General features: G+C 44.1%; 2 protein-coding genes across 4 annotated transcripts in view; both read left to right on the top strand.

The window, feature by feature from the left end:
- LOC115582214 (butyrophilin-like protein 10) overlaps window positions 1–21,866 on the top strand; it is a 37,847-nt gene that overhangs the window by 12,965 nt on the left and 3,016 nt on the right. For 2 of the 3 annotated variants that reach the window (XM_030418039.1, XM_030418032.1), the window contains one exon: window positions 5,206–5,466. In XM_030418039.1, the coding sequence (XP_030273899.1) occupies window positions 5,206–5,466 (261 nt within the window). Of the gene's footprint in view, window positions 1–5,205; window positions 5,467–5,778; window positions 5,880–6,080; window positions 6,827–21,866 lie in introns of those variants that run through there. The other variant, XM_030418046.1, reaches the window with a different exon arrangement.
- LOC115582283 (butyrophilin subfamily 2 member A1-like) lies at window positions 10,730–13,764 on the top strand. Its single transcript, XM_030418161.1, has 5 exons — window positions 10,730–10,874; window positions 12,624–12,962; window positions 13,102–13,167; window positions 13,332–13,439; window positions 13,549–13,764. The coding sequence occupies exons 1-5, from the start codon at window positions 10,814–10,816 to the stop codon at window positions 13,608–13,610; spliced, it is 636 nt and encodes a 211-aa protein (XP_030274021.1). The 5' UTR covers window positions 10,730–10,813; the 3' UTR covers window positions 13,611–13,764.

Genomic DNA, 21,866 nt, shown 5'->3' with positions numbered 1-21,866 from the left:
ATGGAGAGTTTTATAGGTCAGGAGGAGAATTTTGTAGGTGATGCGTGATTTAGCTGGGGGCCAGTGAAGGCGGTTGAGAGTGAGGGTGATGTGTTGCCAGGGCTTGGTGCGGGTGAGGACCCTGGCAGCAGAGTTCTGCACATTCTGGAGCCTATCCAGGGTTTTGGAAGGGAGCCCGGGCAGGACTCCATTGCAGTTGTCCAGGTGGAAGGTGATGAAGGCATGGATGAGGGTCTCAGCCACAGGTTCAGAGAGGGAGGGCCGGAGTCTGGAGATATTTTTGAGATGGTAAAAAGCTGATTTTGTAATGGATTTTATGTGTGATTGGAAAGATAGCGTGGAATCAAGGATGACACCCAGGTTGCGGACTTTCGTGGATGGGGAGATAGTGCAGCCGTCCACATCCAGGAGAAGATCTCCAACCTTCTGGAGCAGCACCTTGGAGGCCACAACCATGACCTCTGTTTTATTAGTGTTTAATTTGAGTAGATTTGATGCCATCCAGAGTTTTAAATCATGTAGGCAGTTGACGAGTGACTGTGGGGGTAGCTAGGTGGATGATTTGGTGCAGATATATAATTGAGTATCATCAGCATAAGAATGGAAGTTGAGACCATGTTTGCGAATTATGTGATCAAGGGTAAGCATGTAGATAGTGAAGAGGAGGGGTCCAAGCACAGAGCCTTGAGGCACGCCCTGGTTGACTTGAGCTGGGGTTGAACTTGAGTCTCCAATGGTGACAAACTGTTTCCTGTTTGTTCAATAGCACTGGAACCAGGAGAGTGCTGTACCGTTGAGACCAAAGTAGTCAGATAGGCGGGTGAGGAGGATGGTGTGGGAGAATGTGTCGAAGGCTGCAGAGAATTCCAGGAGGATCAGAATACTGATGTGGCCAGAATCTGCAGTGATGAGGAGGTCGTTGGTGATCTTGATGAGGGCAGTTTCTGTGCTGTGGCATGCCCTAAAGCCAGACTGAAGGGGTTCATAGAGCTCATGGTTGGACATGTGCTGCTGGAGTTGGGTGGCAACTGCTCCAGGATTTTGCTAAGGAAAGGACGGTTGGAGATTGGCCAGTAGTTGTGTAAGTCATCTGGGTCCAGACCTGGCTTCTTGAGGATGGGGGTAACTGAAGCTGTTTTAAATGTGGACGGTACAATGCCAGATTCTAGGGATGAGTTGGTAATTTCCATTATGAGGGGGCATAGGACAGGCAGTGAAGACTTCACCAGAGTTGTTGGCATGGTGTCCAATGAGCAGGTGGAGGCTTTTGCCTGGGAAACCAACATAGTTACAGAAATAGAGTCAACAGGAGAGAAGGAGGAGAGAGAGCATTGGGGCAGGCGAACAGTGGGAGGATCAGCTATCTGTGTCAGAGGTGTATGTGGTAGGGTGGTGGCAGATGCCAGGAGTTGCTGGTCACTTCATGGAATCAGCTTTGATTTGGTCCTTTAGTCATAAAGATTTCCACAATTAGCCAATTGGCCAATGCCCCTGATGATAGAGACTACAACAAGGACATTCACATCACCTGGAATGGCGTTACTGGGGCCCCACCCTGGAGCCAGGCCTGTGGTTGGGCCCGCCCTCGAGTAGATTCACCACCCACAGGACGATTCAGAAGGGGCAAGTGCTATGCGATTTGGGTGGCGGTCGTGGGCGGGGGCCCTGACGACCCAATCCCCAGATAGTGACTCTGGCCATGGGGACATGGGAGGGGGGAGCTAGTGCGGGAGGTTGAGCAGTACTGGCTAGAGATAGTTGGGCTCATCTCCACGCATGGTCTGGGCTCTGGAACCCAACTCCTTGAGAGATGGACTCTCTTCTGCTGGTGTGGGCTTGCTCATAATTTCCCAGCTCAGCCGCCATATGTTGGAGTTTTCCCTGGTGAACGGAGGGTCATTTCCCTGCACCTCTGGGTCGGGGTCAGGTCTCTCACTGTTGTTCTGGTTTACGGGCCGAACAGCAGTTTAGAGTACCCGGCCTTCTTGGAGGCCCTGCTCTAAATGAAGACTCTGCCGTTCTACTTGGTGACTTCAACGCGACAGACAGGCCTCCCCGATCTGAACCCGAATGGTGTTCTGTTGCTGGAGTTCTGTGCTAGTCACAGTTTGTCCATGATGAACACCATGTTAAAGCATAAGAGTGTCCATTAGTGCATGTGGCACTGGGACACCCTAGGCTGGAGGTCAATGATCGACTTTGTGGTCGTGTCATCTGACCTCCGGCCGTATGTCTTGGACACTCACATGAAGAGAGGGGCTGAGCTGTCAACTGATCACCACCTGGTGGTGAGTCGGATCCACTGGCAGGGGAGGAAGCTGAATAGACCTGGCAGACCCAAATGCATTGTGAGGATCCACTGGGAACGTCTGGCAGAACCCTCTGTCGGGGAGGTCTTCAACTCCCACCTCTGAGAGACCTTTGACCAGATCCTGAGGGAAGCTGGGGACATGGGGCCGAATGGACCATGTTCTCCACTTCCACTTGTTGACGCAGCTGTTTGAAGCTGTGGTGCTTGTCGTGGCGGCAATCCTCGAACCCGGTGGTGGACACCAGAAGTAAGGGATGCTGTCACGCTGCAGAAGGAGTCCTATCGAGCCTGGTTGGATTGGGGACTCCTGAGGAAGCTGATGGGTACCGGTAGGCCAAGCGCGCGGCAGCACAGGCAGTCATGGAAGCAAAAACTTGGGTGTGGGAAAACTTCGGGGAGGCCATGCAGGAGGACTACCAGTCAACCTGGAAGAAATTCTGGTAAACCATCCGGCACCTCAGGAAGGGGAAGCAGCTCTCCACTAACACCGTTTATGGTGGAGGTGGGGAGCTGCTGACCTCGACTGGGGATATTGTCGGACGGTGGAGGGAACACTTCGAGGATCACCTCAATCCCACTAACACGCCTCCTGGACTGGCAGACTGGGTTGGTGGTCCCTCTATTCAAAAAGGGGGACCGGAGGGTGTGTTCCAACTATTGGGGGATCTAACTCCTCAGCCTCCCTGGGAAAGTCTATTCCAGGGTACTGGAGAGGACAATTCGGCCGATAGTCGAACCTCGGATTCAGGAGGAAAATGCGGATTTCATCCTGGCCATTGAACACTGAACCAGCTCTTGCCGAACCAGTCGACATGTGCTTTGTGGCATTCTGTGGGAGGTGTTCTGGGAGTACTGGGTCGGGCTGTGCAGTCCCTGTACGTCTGGAGCAGGAGCCTGGTGCTCATTGCCGGCAGTAAGTCAGACCTGTTCCCAGTGCATGTTGGACTCTGGCAGGGCTGCCCTTTGTGACCGGTTCTGTTCATTATTTGTATGGACAGAATTTCTTGGCGCAGCCAGGTGCCCGAGGGGGTCGGGTTCAGGAGCCACAGGATTTCATCTCTGCTTTTCACGCTCTTGTTGGCTCCTTCAAGCCAGGATCTCCAGCATGTCCTGGGGCGGTTTTGCAGCCGAGTGTGAATCAGCTAGGATGAGAATAAGCTCCTCCAATCCGAGGCCATGGTTCTCGACGAGAAAATGTTGGCTTGCTCCCTCCGGGTTGGGGGAGAGCTCCTGCCTCAAGTGGAGGAGTTTAAGTATCTTGGGGTCTTGTTCACGAGTGAAGGAAGGATGGAGCGTGAGATTCACTGGTCAATCTACGTTCCTACCCTCACCTATGGTCATGAACTTTGGTCGTGACCAAAAGAGTAAGATCCTAGATACAAGCAGCAGAAATGTGTTTCCTCCGCAGGGTGGCGGGGCGTCCCCTTAGAGATAGGGTGATGAACTCTGTCACCCGGGAGGAGCTCGGATTAGAGCCGCTGCTCCTCCACATCAAAAGGAGCCAGCTGAGGCCACCTGGACGCCTTCCTCGGAAGTGTTCCTGGCATGCCCCACTGGGAGGAGACCCTGAGGAAGACCCAGGACAAGCTGGAGTCACTGTGTCACTCGGCTGGCCTGGGAGCGCCTTGGAATCCTCCCAGAAGAGCTGGAGTAAGTGTCCGGGGAGAGGGAAGTCTAGGTGTCCCTGCTCGGACAGCTACTTCCACGACCCGTCCCTGGATAAGCAGAAGAAGACAGATGGATGGATTTTGTTACATGTAACAACTGAAGTATTTTAACCTTCTGCTGAAAATGTGTCAGATTAATAACCGGGGACTTTCTGAGTCATCTCTACAGACACACAGGCAGGATTATGATGATGTCACAGATCTCTACATCTGCGTATCAATACTTTGAATGAAAACTTGAAGCTGATGTTGCATCTGAGCTTCAGATTTTTTTATTCAGACTGGTACTGAAAGATGTTTCTCTAGTAATCATAAGAAACTTCATGTGATTTCATGAGTTTTGATCCAAAATTGAAATTAGCTTCACCTGTGTACAAATTTGACTTCAGTGTATGGCTGCAGCTAATAATTCCATAATCAATTAACCTCTTGTTATTTTATTTGAATTAATCTACTTACAGTCTATAAATCTAATCATAAATTAAAGGTCTCCGGGTCCAACGTGCCTTCTTCTCCAAACCCAAAGATATTCAGTTTACAATGACAGAAAGTAGAAAGTGGTCAGAGGTGATCAGCCTGCTCTGACAAAAAGTCAGTTTCATTATTGACTAGAAACTTTTCTCTGATCAGATGAAACTATGGTCACAACTAAGCTGTGATTTTCTGGGCACATTGCTTGTAAAGACACAGAATGAGGTAGTTGATGTCTTTCACATTTTATCACATACAGAGCTGCAGACTGTGCAGCAGGGCAGGATTAGCTGAAGACATCAGCACTAACAACAATCACCAGGCAGAACGTTTGGACTGCTTTCCTGACGTAGAGCTGTTTCATATTCCCCTCAGAGGAAGAGACGATCTCTCTGGCTAAGAAACAAGTTTGGTTTCGATGTTTCTGGCACTGTGTAACAAAGTCTTGCTGTGAAATCTTGAGAAGTGATGACCTGAATCAGACTAAAATGCTTGTGTGTAGTTAAAGAAGTACTTTACTGCTTAAAAGAACCTTAAAACTGTCTCTGCTGCAGGAAGATGGAAATATTTTTAATTGGTGTAACATGACCAGAGAAAGCAGAGATGGAGGGCACAAACACTCTGTAGTGTCTATTCTACAGCGAAGGGATAAAAACAACATGCCATGATGACATCACTGCTGCCCTAATATGTCTCTCAGTCCAGTAATAAATGCTGTTGTGCCTTAATAAGCTGTTGTTCATATGATGTTCACAGGTGCATCAAAGCCCTCCATCACAATACTTGATGCCACAAAGGACTGGTCGCTGCTGCAGTGTGAAGTTCAGGGAGCTTCTCCAGAACCTAAAGTCCAGTTGCAGGACGGCTCTGGAAACATCCTTCCTGCTGAGGAGAGAAGAGGCCGTTACTACGTTACCCTCAACATCACTGTGACCAAGACTGACCACTACCTCTGTGTGCTCACTCAGGAGGAAATCAGCCATCAGAGTCGTGCTGAGACCTTCGTGTTCATTAGTGGTCAGATTTCTGTCTCCATCTTTTACTCACAACATCATTTTAATTCTTCATGTGTTATTAGTTTAAAATATTTAAGGCAGCTTTAAATGTTGTTCTGTGTTCAGTGTGATGTACATGATGATCAGTAACACTGATTATCTGGAACCAAAACCAGATTTGGTGCCACAATGAGCCTTTTTCCAGGTTCCTTGAGCTGCAGCAGTACATGTGGTGTTAATGTGTGTTAACTGTTCATTGTGATGTTGATGCTGAAACCAAACATCACTGATGTAAACCACTCAAACCTCCTTCTCACCTGTCTGATTCTTTCAGATGCTGGAAACACGACTGACGGGAACGTTGGTGTTGTCATCGGTGGCATTGTTGTTGTTGTTGTTGTTGTTGTTGTTGTCGTCCTGGTGAAACTCAGATCAGTAAGTTACAAACTTTTTCTTTGCAGCATTTTATCAGTGGTGGAAAGTTATTTAGTTAAAGGTCCAGTGTGTAGGATTTAGGAGAATCTATTGGCATAAATGTGATATAATATTCATAATTATGTTTTCATCAGTCTGAAATCACCTGAAAGTTGAAGTTGTATAAATGTAGAGTTTGACAAAGTGTTTCCATGTTCTCAGAGATTTGTAAGAAGATGCTGAGTGGACCGACGGGACCAGAAGCAGAGCAGAACTCAAACGGTCCTGAAAAGGAAACCCTGATGACTCCAGAGACCAACAACTCACACAGCACTGCACAAAATGTCCTGATGACGTCCACTAAAGCCTCAGAGCTTGAACCACCTGGAGCTTAACGCTCTAAAGACAGTGGAGATAGTCGTGGACTTCAGGAAGAACCCAGCTCCACCCGCCTCCATCATCCTGCGTGGCTCCCCAGTCGACTCTGTGGAGTCCTGCTGCTTCCTGGACACCATCATCACCCAGGACCTAAAATGGGAGCTGAACATCAGATCCTTCACCAAGAAGCTCAACAGAGGATGTTCTTCCTGCGGCAGCTGAAGAAGTTCAACCTGCCAAAGACGATGATGGTGCCCTTCTTCTCTGCCATCATGGAGTCCATCCTCACCTCCTCCATCACGTCTGGTACGCTGCTGCCACTGCTGAGGACGAGAGCAGACTGCAGCGTATCAGACGCTCTGCTGAGAAGCTGATTGGCTGCAACCTTCCATCCCTTCAGGACCTGCACAGCTCCAGGGCTCTGAGGCCTGCAGGCAGGATTGTGGCCGACCCGTCCCATCCCGGTCACAGACTGACTGACACTCTCCCCTCTGGAAGGAGGCTGCGCTCAATCAGAACCAGAACCTCCCGCCTCATCAAGTCCTGGGACCCCCTGACTCTGACTCTGACTCTGTCTCGGACTTTGACTCTGACTCTGACTCTGTCTCGGACTTTGACTCTGACTCTGACTCTTGTCCATCACTGCCGTCAAATCTCTGCATTACAATAATGTACAATTTGGACAATTTTTATATATTTAAAAAAAAATCTCTTCTATTTTCTATTTTTTAAAAATCTATTTTGTCATTCCTGTACAGCTCTTCTATCTTTACTTATTGATGATCCCAAACTTACGTCTCTGTTTGTTTATTGTCTTCAGTCTTCAGCACCTTATTCATCAGGACAGATTCCTCGTTGGTGTAAAATCCTTCTGGGTAATAAATCTGTTTCTGATTCTCAGGAACTTTTAGCAGCTTGTCAACTGATTCTGCATCTTTTTATTAATGACTAAATAACATCTACAATTATAGAAGAAGTTAAAGAGACTGTAGGAAAAGCTCAATGAAAGAGTGGATCTGGAATAGCAGATATTAAAACCTCAGTGCCTGCAGATATACATTCATCATCAACTCTCATCAGAACTACATGTTGGAGGAAATTCCACTTCTGCATGTTTTGCAGGTTTTAAAAGGCTTTTGATGTGCAGGTGGATTGTAGAAATCCAGGCCTTGTTTTAGTTCCTTCCAGCGAGGACGGTTTGATGTCACCTGTCTGATTGTGTTCATTTCTCAGGGAATAATGTGGATGATGATGAAAACACATCAGGTGTGTTCAGGCAGCTGGTATCTGTGAGGGAGGATGTTCTGCTTTGTAATCATTGATGGTCTGAAGCTTTGATTGTTCTCAACTTTCTTCCTTGTTTCTCTCTTCAGTGTAAATGCTGCACTTTGTTCCTGCTTGTATGAATTCATGGTGTCTTGATGGAATTACTGTGTTTGAAATGTTGCTGTTACTGATATGAAAGAGTCTTCAAAGACAAACTTGCACTGAATTTATCATCTTTTCAGTTCAGTTGGTTTAAACTGAACACATGAAAGAAGATATAAAGATAATGTTGAGTTTATTTCATGAATACAAGTTAAAGTGATCAACAATCATCTTGTTTCTGGTTTAATGAAACAATCATTGATCTCCAACTTAAAGATTGATCAGTTGAACTGTGTATCAGACTCAACATGAAGCCTGTCAGCGCTCGTTACTCGCTTTAATAAACTGAATGAAGCCAAAAGGTTGAGACTGTGGTTGATGATCATTTCCTGTTCATTCTCATTCATTCCGTAGTGTTTCCTGCAGTCGACACGAGTGTCGACTGCAGGAAGCACTGGAAGCCTTTCTAATCACTTTCTAATCACTTCATCTGAGTCACAGTCAACATTTGTGCAACCAGTGAAGAAAAGTCCTCAAAGTCTTCCTGACATGTTTCATTCACAACAAGAGCTTTTTCTTTTCTTCTTTTAACCTTTTACTACAAAAACAACATGAAGAAATGACAAACAGGAAGTAGAATGTAAACATATAGATCAGATCAATAAGAGGACCTGAAGGCAGCACAGAGGCTCTTTGTCCTCATGATCTGATCTGTCAGGACTTTTACAGTTTCACATCATGTTTTCTAACTGGATCATCCTGAAAACAGTTAATAAACATGGATTATAGAGTTTTAACACTGTGACAGTTAATATGTATAAAATGATAATGAAACATAAACTGACCTGAGATCATTTGACCAAATGATAAAATACTCAGAAACATTACAAACTTCATCATCAAACCTGGAGAAGTTCATGTCACACTAGTGTACTAAATTAGATTTCCCGTGACCAGGCAAAAAACCATCAACACAGGCACAGGTAAGACAAATGATTCAAGACAAGGAATTAGAAATTATCACAGCTTTATTAAATAATTTAAGTTCATCAGTAGTCGAATATATTATTAAAATTATGTGCAAAACATTAATCCATGACAGTCCAAAACATGAATTCATCTCACTCAACCAGTCCGGGTAACTCTAAAACAGTCCTGTCCATGTAAATCCAGATGGACAGGTGTACCGGCACCGCCACTGGAGCAGTGATGGTGAGAAACATGAAGCTTTCCATCCAGCTGCTTCACATGTGGGCCGAAGCTTCATGGTGCTTCATCTGCTCTGCTGCGCCATCAAGTGGACAATGAATGTACAACAGGCAGAGTGATTATAATGACGCCATGACTTTGGTGCGTGAAGCTTTGAATTGAATTGTGCTTAAATGATAATGCAAATAAACAAATAATATACTCAGTATTATAGTGTCTGGTTTTCTGATAGAATGACGACAGAGGGGAAAGTTGAAACTAATCAGGGAGAGGGTTGTGATGTCAATGTGTAACTCGGGACAAAATGTAACACATACAATGAGGAAATAATTTGAATATTTATTTAAAAACAACAACAACTTCTCCACTGTGCTGGGCTTCGGGCGGTTTCTTTTTTCTTCTTTTTATTTAAAGATTTTTCCAGTCATAGACACGTTTATTTATGACAGCGGATAGGTTGGACAAATGGGAGAGAGAGAGAGACATGCAGCAAATGTACTCCGGCCGGGATTCGATCCAGGATCCGCTGCGATTATGACATGCGCAGTAACCACTCTACTACCTGCGCGCACACCTGTTTTTTGACAGGATTTGAGGTAATGAAGGACCTCCATTACATTTCGTTGCCCCTCATATTTCGAATCTCACGCCAAAGCCGCACACCTGGATCAGTCACGTGGTGCAGCCGGCTCGCGAGGCTTCGAACGGCACTACAGACGTCATCGACACAAGCCTCGATACGCGCTTCACAAAAGTCTTCGTGGACTTCCGACGCACGCTTCGAAGCCTCGACACGGAACACACATCACTACAGACGGGCGCAGTCGCAGCCGGCGGCATCGGGAAGTCGGATGTTTAGAGAACTGACCGAGACCCACTTCAGCCGGGCACAGACAGAATCTGTGACCCGGTGTCGTGTTGTAGGCTCGAACCTCCAGGCGAGTCCGTTCATCCAGGGACTGTGATCGCGACTATCGACCCGCGAACTCTCTGCCGTGGCCTCCGTCCGCTCCGTGCCTCCGATCTGGGGAATAAGTAACTACCCCCTCCCCCTGGTCCCTGCATACACCTGCCCCCGATCTGCAGCCTCATCAGCCAACTCACCGCGACTGGCGGAAGTTAATTGGGTCCATTATCCCTCATTGACAGATGACATGTCAGCACCGGGAGGAGTGAAACACAGCACACAGCACGGCAAAGGTGGTCAAACGGCACAGCAAACATCATAAACAACAGATAAATACATAATCAAGAATCACAGCACGCATGATATAAACAGCAAATAGCAAATACATATCTGATTATTTCACACGTGACATAAGTGTCTACACAGCGCTTCTTCAACTACCCGTCATGCCTTGCGGAAGTTAATAAAATCATAATCTTTGGGATTTTTCAGCGTCTGACGTGAAAAATACAACACAGTAGATTTAATGCAGCGTTCAGAACAAACTGAAGACAAAGTTCCTGTTTGGACTGAACGACGTGACTCAAACTCAACTCTGTGACCACAACTCTGAGAGTGTGGGCGGGACGTAAACAGAGTTGTCAGAACACATCTCAAAACCTCGCATAAATTGTCTACTCGCGTCTCGCTGATGAACCTCAACATTGATGCACATCCTTTGAACTAAGTGCGTGGAATTGCAAAAATAATACCTCCTTTCGACCTTTCAGAGTAAAGGTGTCTAGACCGTATTTCGAAATATAATCAATATAAAATCTATCATAGCTTCACTATCTGGTCACAGAATAAAACAACCTTCTATTTGTTAGCTGAGGCGGGTTCTGCTGTCATTTATCCACAGTTGAGTTTGTACAGTTCTGTCCAATACTGAGTACTTTATTTTTTCACTAACACGACATCCGGTTTCTGTGATCTAACTTTACTGCAGACTATTGGGTGATATAGTGAACTGCAGAGTGTGAGTGCACACAGCCTCCTCATCTGTCTGCTGGATATCATCTTATTACTTGTTGTTGGACAGAAAGGTTGAATAATGCAGCTGATAATGTGTTTAGTGTTTGTGTGTGTTTGGACTTTTCCTGCAGTGATCTCAGGTGAGTGAGTTTAATTCTGATGTGATCATCTTCAGGTGTCTCTTAATGACACCTTGCTGTGGACAAGCTTGATTTGAAGTAGAGAGAGCATTAACATTAATGTTGTTCACTGTGGCACTGAGTCTTTATTTACACCTGATTCTAAACCTGAGGAGAAAACACAATGTGACAACTTGTTCATCATGTTTGTCACAGACTGAAAACAGACTGACAAAGAGCAGAGATTTCATCTTTTACATTCTCTACTTCATTCACTTTTACAAACACACTCCTCACAAGTAGTTCTCATATTGACACATGAGGACAGAGATTTAGTCCAGCAGGTTATTAGTTGCTGCAGTTCTTTGAGTCTGTTGGAACTGAATTGACTCTTTTATCTTATTTATTATTATCTCATTTATTTACATTTCCAAAATATTTTCAGGTGATCCAGTAAATATAACGGACTGTAATTAATACGAGGTTTCCTCTACTGGTCAAAATGTGACTGCGGTGATTAAATGGGTTAAAATGGTTATCAGTCAGAAGAGCAACTGTCATATAAATAAAAGTTATTAATGCTATTAAACAACGTTTAATCAGCTATAAAAGTCCAAATAACAACTTAGAGAACCCACATTAAAAATGTTTAAAGTTGGAGCCAGAATAGTTTTGTGGACATCTTTATCCTCTGAGCAGCTGAGCTCCTCCCTCATGTCGCTGCGGTGCAGCCGAGACTGAGTTCAGCCCGCACCAACGTCTCCTGCCCGAGTCAGAGAAGCTTTCAACCAGTGTTGATGATGAAGATGAAGCTTGAAATGTTTCTGAGTATTTTACCATTTGGTCAAATGATCTCAGGTCAGTTTATGTTTCATTATCATTTTATACATATTAACTGTCAAAGTGTTGAAACTCAGTAATCCATGTTTATTAACTGTTCAGTAGGTTTGTGTGTCATGGTGGGATGTTTATAGTCTGTATATGAAATGAGTTTCAATTAAAGTTCAACATGATCCAGTTAGAAAACAACATAATGTCTTTATTCTGTGTAATGAAGTGATAGTTGCACACTAAAGATATTTAAATGGAGGAATTATAAAAAGTACAAGCTGCTCTAAAATACATTTAGTTTTTAAAATTTCAGGTAAAATAAAAGACATGACAGAGGTTTTGAAAAAATCGCCTCTTAATTACAGTTGTTAATCAAATAAAGTTGTGTGTGTGTGTGTGTGTGTGTGTGTGTGTGTGTGTGTGTGTGTGTGTGTGTGTGTGTGTGTGTGTGTGTGTTGCACAGTAGGTGGCGCTGTGCTGCTGCAGAAACGCGTCTCTGTTCTGAGTTCTGCTCTCTGATCTCTGTCTCTCTCATTCAGTCAGATTACCTGAAAAACATTCAAGGAATCAACAAGTTTCACACTGTTACAAAAAAGTTTATTTGTCCAATTTTGGGGCATTTATTGTTCAACTCATGTTTAATTTTCCCTTTTGTGATCTTATTAAAGAATGATTTGAACATAAATAACAGTTTGAAGCAGGATGATTGTCACTGAGTGAGTCAGTCTCTCTCTGCTGCTCTTCTGTGATCTGAGTCATTTGGAGTCAGATGTATTTAAAGTGGAGCGGCTGGTTCTGTGGAGACGTCCATCTTTATGTCCCCGGCCTTTACAGGCAGGTCAGCAGGTGTTTGTCACAGTGGAGGATCCTTCCCTGAAATGAGAGCAGCTGTTCTGTGGAGGCTTTAAAACAATGTAAATGTGCTGTTTGTCTCCTCAGCAGGGTATCGAGCTGTTTGCCCCACTGAGCCCATCAAAGCCCAGGAAGGTCTGAATGTAACGCTTCAGTGTGGTCTGGATCCCAGGGTCAACCTGCTGGATTATACATCCGACTGGAACAGAGCCGACCTGGATGGGTTTGTTCACGTCTATCGACACAGACGTGATGATCCTGATCCACAGCTGCATCTGTACAGAGGCAGGACCACTCTGGTCCATGAAGACCTGAGCAGAGGAGTCCTGACCCTGCTCATCTCCTCAGTCCAGCTGTCTGACGCTGGACCCTACAGCTGTTTTGTCCCAAATCTGAAGGCAGGTTGCACCATGAAGCTGACTGTTGGTAAGTCTGAGCCCCAATAAGCAGACGAGCTCTGTGGACACAGTCAGGTCCTTTCTGTCTGACTGCTGCTGCTGCTGCTGCTGCTGCTGCTGCTGCTTCATTTAGCCAGCGTTTAAATCATGTTGCTCACTTTAAACAGGAGAGAGAGAAACAGCCAGCACACCCAGACCTCCACTGGACCCTGTGACCCAGCCGGACCACCCTGGTAAAGAACTCTGAGTTGTTGGTGTTCACATGGTGTTCTGCTGTCAGTCATGTTGCTGATTCAGAGTAAAGGGAACACTTTGTGGAAACAGGAGAGAGTTGGCTTCATCATCATCAACACTTCTCCTTTGTCTCAACTCAACATCTTCTCTGATCTTCTGTCAGACGCTGAAAACAGGAACGCTGTCCGTGCTGGAATCATCTCCACTCTTTTCATTCTTCCCTTCTTCATCATCGTCATGGTTGTTCTGGTTGTGAGGAGCAGAAGGACCCGTAAGTTCAAATACAAACAAGCTTTCTTGTTCTCCTCAGTTTAGAGGATCATGCAGTTCACTAACAACGTCCTTTAACAAGTGTGACAAACTTCTTTTCTTTCTCTCAGAGGTTCATAGAGAGGAAGAGGAGGAGAACAAGGAGCAGGAGGAGGAGGAAGAGGAGCTGTAGAAGACCTTTCCCTGTAACATCCTCTGTTAAACATGTTAAACATCAGGACGTCGGCCACGTTACTGTCAGTGTGTTAGCATGTTGATGTTAGCATGTAGCTCAGATCACCCTCTAACCACCTTCGTGGCCAAAAATGTACATGCACAAAATCTGCCATAAAATCCTCATACATCAATAATTTTTTTTCTGAATTTTTTGATTAAATCCCTTTAATCCCTTTATCCATTTGATCAAAATGATCAAATATTCAATAATCTTCCAGATGTTAACCCTTTAAATGCCAATTTAACTATTTGAATGATTAATTATCTACAAAAAACCCCCCCACAAAAAATGTATTATTTTCCATATAATAAGTAGTAGGCTGATGGGGTCTTGGATATATTAAAGATTACCAACAACATTTTTTAATTGCATCAGTATTTTTCATGTATTATACCATGGTCTGATTGGCTGCAGGGTGTCCATTAACCCCTGATATATGGACACCTACTAAGTAGTTCCAGTCAAATTGACTGTTCACCGCTGTAAATCAATGCTCTAACTGGCGTATCGGATCTGAATATGTTATTTCTGGCACTGAGTTCAGTCCGTCAGTCCTTAAGTGTCTTATCGTCTGAACACCACAGGGTGGCAACTGTAACACACAAGCTGCAGAAAGTTCACTTCCCCTCTAAATTTACTATTGCGCGAATAATCTCTCATCCCGTTCGCTGTTCAGCTCTCTGCTTCAGGCTGCGGCCACAGTAACGTTACACACGGCCGGTCATTTGTTCGTGAAAATCTTGCTATTGATTTGGGGACAATGACATGACTGGTTAGCTAGCTAATCATGTTAGCTAGCATACTGTCGAATTATATTTACTGTTTGTCATCCGTGCGCAATGTTATTGACTTTGAATCTTGCTAGCATAGCGTTAGCTTTCTGGCTCATAGCTGAGCGGACTAGAATATCTCCCGTTGCCAAGTCGTATCTATGGTCCGTCCTATTTACTGGAGGAGTGAACAACGTTTCCATTGCATAAGAACCTTACGGGAGAGTAATGATTGTTCCAGGTATTAGTCAAACCCTCAGGCGTTACCAGGGAAACTAAGTTATCGCTTGTGAAAAACTTTATTTTTGCTTGTAAAACGCATGAAAATGTAAATTAATGGTCCGAATTTCTTTTCTTTGGCAAGTGACCATGGTATAAGCGGGATGATGCCCTTCGAGGTGTCCATAAACAGGAGTTAATGCGCGTCGGACGGTTCTTAGGCCTCCGCGTCGTCCATTAACTCCTGTTTATTGACACCTCGTCGGGCATTATCCCTTACGTAACAGATACTCCCTCTAACTACCTTTGTGGCCAAAAATGCCCCATTGACTTCCATTAAAGCCACATTTTTTAATCTCACTGCCACTGCAGTATAAAACCATTCTGTAATGTCAGCATGCCATTTTGAAGAAAAGTAGTTTTTACTGTATTTCACCAGATTCAACCACTGTCCCATTGTAGGCCGATGCATGAAATTCTTGTGGATTTATAATGAACGTGTCACATTCCAGCTGGTTGTGAGAAACTGGTTCCTGCTCTCATCTTAAACTGGTCCGACTGCTGTAAACGTCTCTACTGGACGACCCACATCAGACAATATGAAGCTTCTGCTCATTGATCAAACTGTTACTGTCCCTTTAATCTCTGCTGAGTGGATCTGAGCAGCACTGCTGTGTTTTTATCTTGCTATTTTCTGCTCTGACTTGAAGCTTTTTATCAGCCTCATCCAGCGTCTGTGAGCTGAATATCAGCATCCAGTGTTTGGAAACTTCAGGACTGTGCTTTTATTTTTACTGTCGCACTTTATCTTCTTCTGACTGGAGATCAGATAAATGTCATATTTGATACTTTTTAAAAAAAATGTCTTTTCACTGTTGATGATGTCACATTTATTGTATTTATCTGCATATTACATGTTGCTTTAATCATAATGTTTCAGTGTAAAATTGATCAATAAAAGTGTTTCAACATTCTGTATGAGTCCATTCACTTTTCTTTTTGTACTTTTACTGAAGTATCTTTCTGAATGCAGGACTGTTACTTGAAGGACACTTGGTGCAGTTATACAGTTTGGGGCTCTGAACATTTTCAGATGTGGAGTCATCACAACAACACCTCATGGCCGCCATTTTACTTTCCACCATCACTGAAGTACGGTTAAAGTGACGACGAGGAACTTTGAGGTCTTGTTGATTCTAGCGCCTCCTTTGGACAAAAGCAGAACGATCTGTCGTTCAGATCTTTGTTAGCACGAGTGTTTTAGGGATGTGCTTCTCCAACACTGAGGCGATATGACTCACATCTCGTTACACTGCAAACGATACGATACATTAAATATTCATATGAAACAACCACCGATGAGGTACGATTCTACTGTACGACACAGTACAGTTTGATTTAACACAATGTGATACAGTGCAGTAAGACACCATGCAATATGATAGAGAAGAAGAATATTGTACAATGGACTACAAAGTGGTGCAGACAGTTCATGTTTGTTCATTATTTCTACAGTGTGCTTCACACTGTTAACAGGGATAATTCCCTAAACTCAAAGCCGTGTTGCCTTTTGGCAGTTACAAGCTGCTGAGTGAATGATGAAATGTACAGACTGCTGTTCAGTTAAACACATCACTCTCCATTTCTACAGTTTCACACTACAGGAGGCAGAACTCAGCACTAAACAGAAACAGTGCTGCTCTTCTTATGAGCAGTTACGATGAATAACTGAACATTTTCACACAGGTACACGTTACAGCTTCCTTCAAAAGCTCCCAGTTACACTGTAGGGCTGCATGTCTCTGCAAGTACAGAACGAGATGGTGTCGGTTATCCAGGTTCTATATAAGTCCAGTCCACCTCCTCTTGGTTCCGTGTTGTCCTGCTGTACTGTGTGCTGTATACAGAACCATGTTGTGTTCGGTGGGCTCAGGCCTGCACAGCCCAGTAACACCACTAGGTGACAGCACTGTCTCACCAACGAGTTTGTGAAACAACAACAGACCAGCAATAATCCGACTCCATATCTCGAGGATGTGGACTGTCCCTTCCTGTTTCAGTGCCGACGGAGCCGCCGTACCGACTCACACCGGAGCAGAACACGTCTGGATCCTCGCTGTGCTCGTCAGATACACAAAGCTGTGTTTTCCACCGGGGCTGTGCTGGCTCATATCAGGGGGCAGATCTGATGTCAGGATTCGGGGACACAAAAGTGATTTTGTTTTTGTTGTTTTGCCCGTATGCAACTCATACCATGCCACCATAAATCACAACTTGCCATATCATTCAGAAAGTAGCCTAATGCACAGGGAATCATTTATCGTGCTTACCTTTTTTTGTTATGTGTCCTAAACAGCCAACAGCGTGTATCACTGCTTACCTAACTGTTATATTAGTCAATCATAATTTCAAGGGTCTTCGGGCATGTAATGTCTACTCATGTTCTTATCTTTCTCCTCCCTTCAGCCCTCCCAGATCCACAATTCTTCTCACCATCTTCCTTTTTTCTCCCAGTGTGTGGGACTACTTTATGCATGATTCATTGATATGGATGATTATCAAAATATGAAGCCCTAACCAAGTTGTGTAAACTAACTGATCATGTTTTTACAATGCCAGTTATGCTGGTAAAACACAATTCTAAGAGCACAATATGTACGACGTAAGATAATGTAAGAAACTACCCATTCATTTGTGTTGTAGTGGAGGAGACCAGAGATGGAATGTGGAGTCAGAAATATATTTGTCAAACATTATTTGTTCCACCACTTCAGTCATTTCTTCTTAGATGGGAATCTAAAATGTGAAGAATGTGACGTCTGAAAATACATTGGTTCAATTTTGAATATTTTAGGGTATTTTTATTGGGGGGGACAATTCATGTTTTTCAGATCTCGGAGGGGACATGTTCCCCCCCCCCCCCCCCCCGAGATCTGCACCCATAGCTTATATATTACAGAATGCTGTTGTGTTATTCTGCAGGTAGCTGGTAACATAGCAGGCCTGTTTATTGCGCTGCAGCCATTGTTCCTTTCCTGTGTCAGTGATTGTCCTCTCATGGCGGAGAGACCAACATCATGTATCACAGAGACGAGGAGGAGGAGGAGGAAGAGGAGGAGGAGGAGGAAGAAGAGGAGGAGGAGGAGGAGGAAGAAGAGGAGGAGGAGGAGGAGGAGGAGGAGGAAGAAGAGGAGGAGGAGGAGGAGGAAGAAGAGGAGGAGGAGGAGGAGGAGGAGGAGGAGGAGGAGGAAGAAGAGGAGGAGGAGGAGGAGACTCCTTATCCGGTCAGCTGCTCCACTGGGGCCGAAGCGGACCTCTCTGTCACATTAACACCATGTCGCTGCTTCCCCTCAGCAAAAAGTAGTTTATTCAAGTGTACTACAAGTATACTTATTTTATACTAAAACTGAGGCAGTATACTTGAAGTGTACTTTTTATATACTACATTTTATATACTTAAGAAAAGTATAGTGAAGTATACTTGGCTTATACTGAAAAGTATAAAGAATAGTCTAAAACTAAGTACATTAATTCTTAGACTTATACTTTAATACTAAAGCTTATACTTGTACTTTAGTATACAATGGACTGTGGCGCAAAGACTCTTGGGTATTCTGTTGTTGTTGGTGTAATTATGGTTCCTGAATGTGTTTGTGAATAAGATGATGTGTAAGACGGTTGCGGGTTAATTCACATTCTTGTTCTGTGGTTAAATTGTGTCGAATTAACAAAGATGATAAAAATGTTGGCACTGTGAGTGAAGGGGAGAGACTTCCCGTCTGTTAAGCTGTGGCCATGTAAGATAATAAATGGTGAATCTCTTGCTAGAGAAACACAATATAAGTATTAATACTTACAATATCTTGATGTTAGTACAGAAAAGGGTTGAGTCATTGAGTTGTGCTTACATTTAATTTAGCAGAATAAAAATGTTATTCACTACACACATTTGCTTTGTATTACCCCTGTTATAAACTTACATGTTAATAAACTGAAATGTGGACTATAAGTATATACTCAGTACACTAGTATTATATAGATGAGTGTACTTGATGTATACTTGAAAGTGTACTTCTGTAAACTTAAAATGACCTTATAAAGTATACTTAAAGTATACTTTTATAAACTTAAAATGTTCCAATTTAGTCCGAAGAAGTATTAAATTAGTATACTTTCTAGTATGCTACAAGTACATGGTCCATAGTATACTTACTATACTTATACTTATACTCAAGCATACTTAATAAAATGAACTTCAAGTATACTACTTTTTGCTAAGGGTCAGGTGAGAGCTCAGGTTGGTTCTGCTCCCTGTGTGTTTAATCGAGATGAGACTCTGGCTGAACTGAAGCGGTGGTGATGAGAACGCAAACAAGCACTTTGTTCTACTTCTAAACTAGTTTATTTTAAGTATAGATACAAGTCGGTTTTTATCGATGCAGAGACTTTTAACACGATACACCGATACGACTCGGTGAATCTTACCATCCCTACATCATCATTTCACATTGAGGTCGCGGACCTCGCGGTAAAAACAGTTCAAATTTGGAGGATGTTTAGCTCCTTTAAGCTAGCATGACATGGTTGGTATCAGCGGATTCATTTCAGATTTCTATGATGCTCATGGTTTAAATAAATCTTAAAAACTGAGCCTGTGACGGCCTTCAGAAGACAGTAATGTTAATGCCAGATGATCCACCATCATTTTCAGAAGTAGGCCGAGAAAGCCAAGAACTAATTCCAACTTTAAGATCTTGGTGATCAACGAGGCAGAGTATAATTAAAATAAACGTGTCGTTCTGTTTTTCACATATGGATGGTTAAATTAGGTGAGAAAATAGACCTACGATTAGGCTGCAGTTTAATTTGACAGTGAGCAGTAATGAAGTCATGTTGTTCTTTTCACAAATATGGGAATGACAGTCAAAAATATCATTAAAACGCATAGTTTTATATAAACCAGCATCAAATGTTTTCTCCGGCCTGAACAAGGGCCCTATTAGATTTCTTTTCATGGGGCCCAGAATCCCTGTCAGCGGCCTGCTGCCTCCGGCACTCTGAGAGCAGAGGAGTTCACTTAAACCAAGTTGTCTGGTCCGCACCCTCTCAAAGGTCGGTGTCTGATAAGGAATATTGCTCTGACCTCCTTCTTCAAGGTTCTATTCAGGGCAATAAATGTGTTTAATTGCTTTAACAGAAACGAAACACTGCAATGTAACAAATCGATTTGTACTTTATGAACCCATTACAAACAAAGACCCATGTAAATAACAAAAGCCCCTCACGCCATTTCACTACACAAATGACAAGAACTCGGCTTCACTTACAGTTCACCGAGTAAAACAATCTTCGACGTGTTGGATAAATTTGGTTATACTATTTATTACAGTTGGATTAGTACAGAAAAGCTTTGTCGAGTAACAGAGTACTTTATTATTTCTCCAACCACGACAACTGCTTACTGTAGTTGTTGAGTGTACTGACACATTATCTGTCTGCTGGATATCAACTTATTACTTCGTGGCACAAAAACCTCAACGATGAAGCTGATAATGTGTTTCGTGTTTCCGGCTGTTTGGACTTTTCCTGCAGTGATCTCAGGTGAGTGAGTTTAATCATTATCTGATTCACTCCGGCACTGATCCGCCTCTAGAGGTAGAATCAGAGCGAACAGGTGAATCAGGGCGTGTCGGTCTGACAGTCTGATAACTGCACAGCTCCTTCACTCAACTTAATACAGAGAAATGTCCCACAGAGCGACGTCACACAACCAAACAACAGTGACGTAGTAACTGGATCTGTCTTCGACAAAAACAGCGTCTGTCACCGGAAAAAACAACTTAAACTCACAGAGTGTTTGTGATTAAAGTAAATCTCCGACCGTCAGCCCTCCGGACCGAGACTTCAGGGAACTTTCCCCCAGAAAACAGTCTCCGTCCCCGCGAGTGAGTCAGACAGCTCCAGTTTACTGATGGTGGTCATGTGATTATGTCATTTAGGGTGAAAAACGGATCTGCGTCACTTTCTAGGATGTTTGGTGGCTCAGGATCTCGATCATAACACATTAAAACAGCATCCATATGATTATAAACTGTCCGAGGGTTTAGATTAACAGATCACCTGGAAACACCTGCAAACATACGTCATCATCATGACGTGTACCGTCACGCCTCTTCAGGAGCAGCAGGTGCTGTCAGTCCTCCTGAGCCTCTGTGGTGTCAGAGTGTGTAGTTCCCTGTGTGAACACTGGTGTCGCTGTGTGTGTGTGTGTGTGTGTGTGTGACTGTGTGTGACTGTGTGTGTGTGTGTGTGTGTGACTGTGTGTGACTGTGTGTGTGTGTGTGTGACTGTGTGTGACTGTGTGCGTGTGTGTGTGTGTGTTGTGTAGTTCCCTGTGTGAACACTGGTGTCGCTGTGTGTGTGTGTGTGTGACTGTGTGTGTGTGTGTGTGTGTGTGTGTGTGTTGTGTAGTTCCCTGTGTGAACACTGGTGTCGCTGTGTGTGTGTGTGTGTGTGTGTGTGTGTGTGTGTGTGTGTGTGTGTGTGTGTGTGTGTTGTGTAGTTCCCTGTGTGAACACTGGTGTCGCTGTGTGTGTGTGTGTGTTGTGTAGTTCCCTGTGTGAACACTGGTGTCGCTGTGTGTGTGTGTGTGTGTTGTGTAGTTCCCTGTGTGAACACTGGTGTCGCTGTGTGTGTGTGTGTGTGTGTGTGACTGTGTGTGTGTTGTGTAGTTCCCTGTGTGAACACTGGTGTCGCTGTGTGTGTGTGTGTGTGTGTGTGTGTGCTTAAGCATGGCTTTATGTGTGTGTGTGTGTGTGTGTGTGTGTGTGTGTGTGTGTTGTGTAGTTCCCTGTGTGAACACTGGTGTCGCTGTGTGTGTGTGTGTGTGTGTGTGTGCTTAAGCATGGCTTTATGTGTGTGTGTGTGTGTGTGTGTGTGTGTGTGTGTGTGTTGTGTAGTTCCCTGTGTGAACACTGGTGTCGCTGTGTGTGTGTGTGTGTGTGTGTGTGTGTGTGTGTGTGTGTGTGTGTGTGTTGTGTAGTTCCCTGTGTGAACACTGGTGTCGCTGTGTGTGTGTGTGTGTGTGTTGTGTAGTTCCCTGTGTGAACACTGGTGTCGCTGTGTGTCTGCAGAGGTTGGATCAATATAATCAATGATCAGATTCGTTACTTTAACTGATCAACAAATGTTTGCTTCAGCAGAAACGTGTAATGAAGCATTT

This window comes from Sparus aurata, chromosome 1 (assembly GCF_900880675.1).
Source record: "Sparus aurata chromosome 1, fSpaAur1.1, whole genome shotgun sequence".
NCBI classification, from domain to species: domain Eukaryota; kingdom Metazoa; phylum Chordata; class Actinopteri; order Spariformes; family Sparidae; genus Sparus; species Sparus aurata.
The sequence above is the reverse complement of the archived record's forward strand: the minus strand, read 5'-3'. Positions and strand labels throughout refer to the sequence as shown.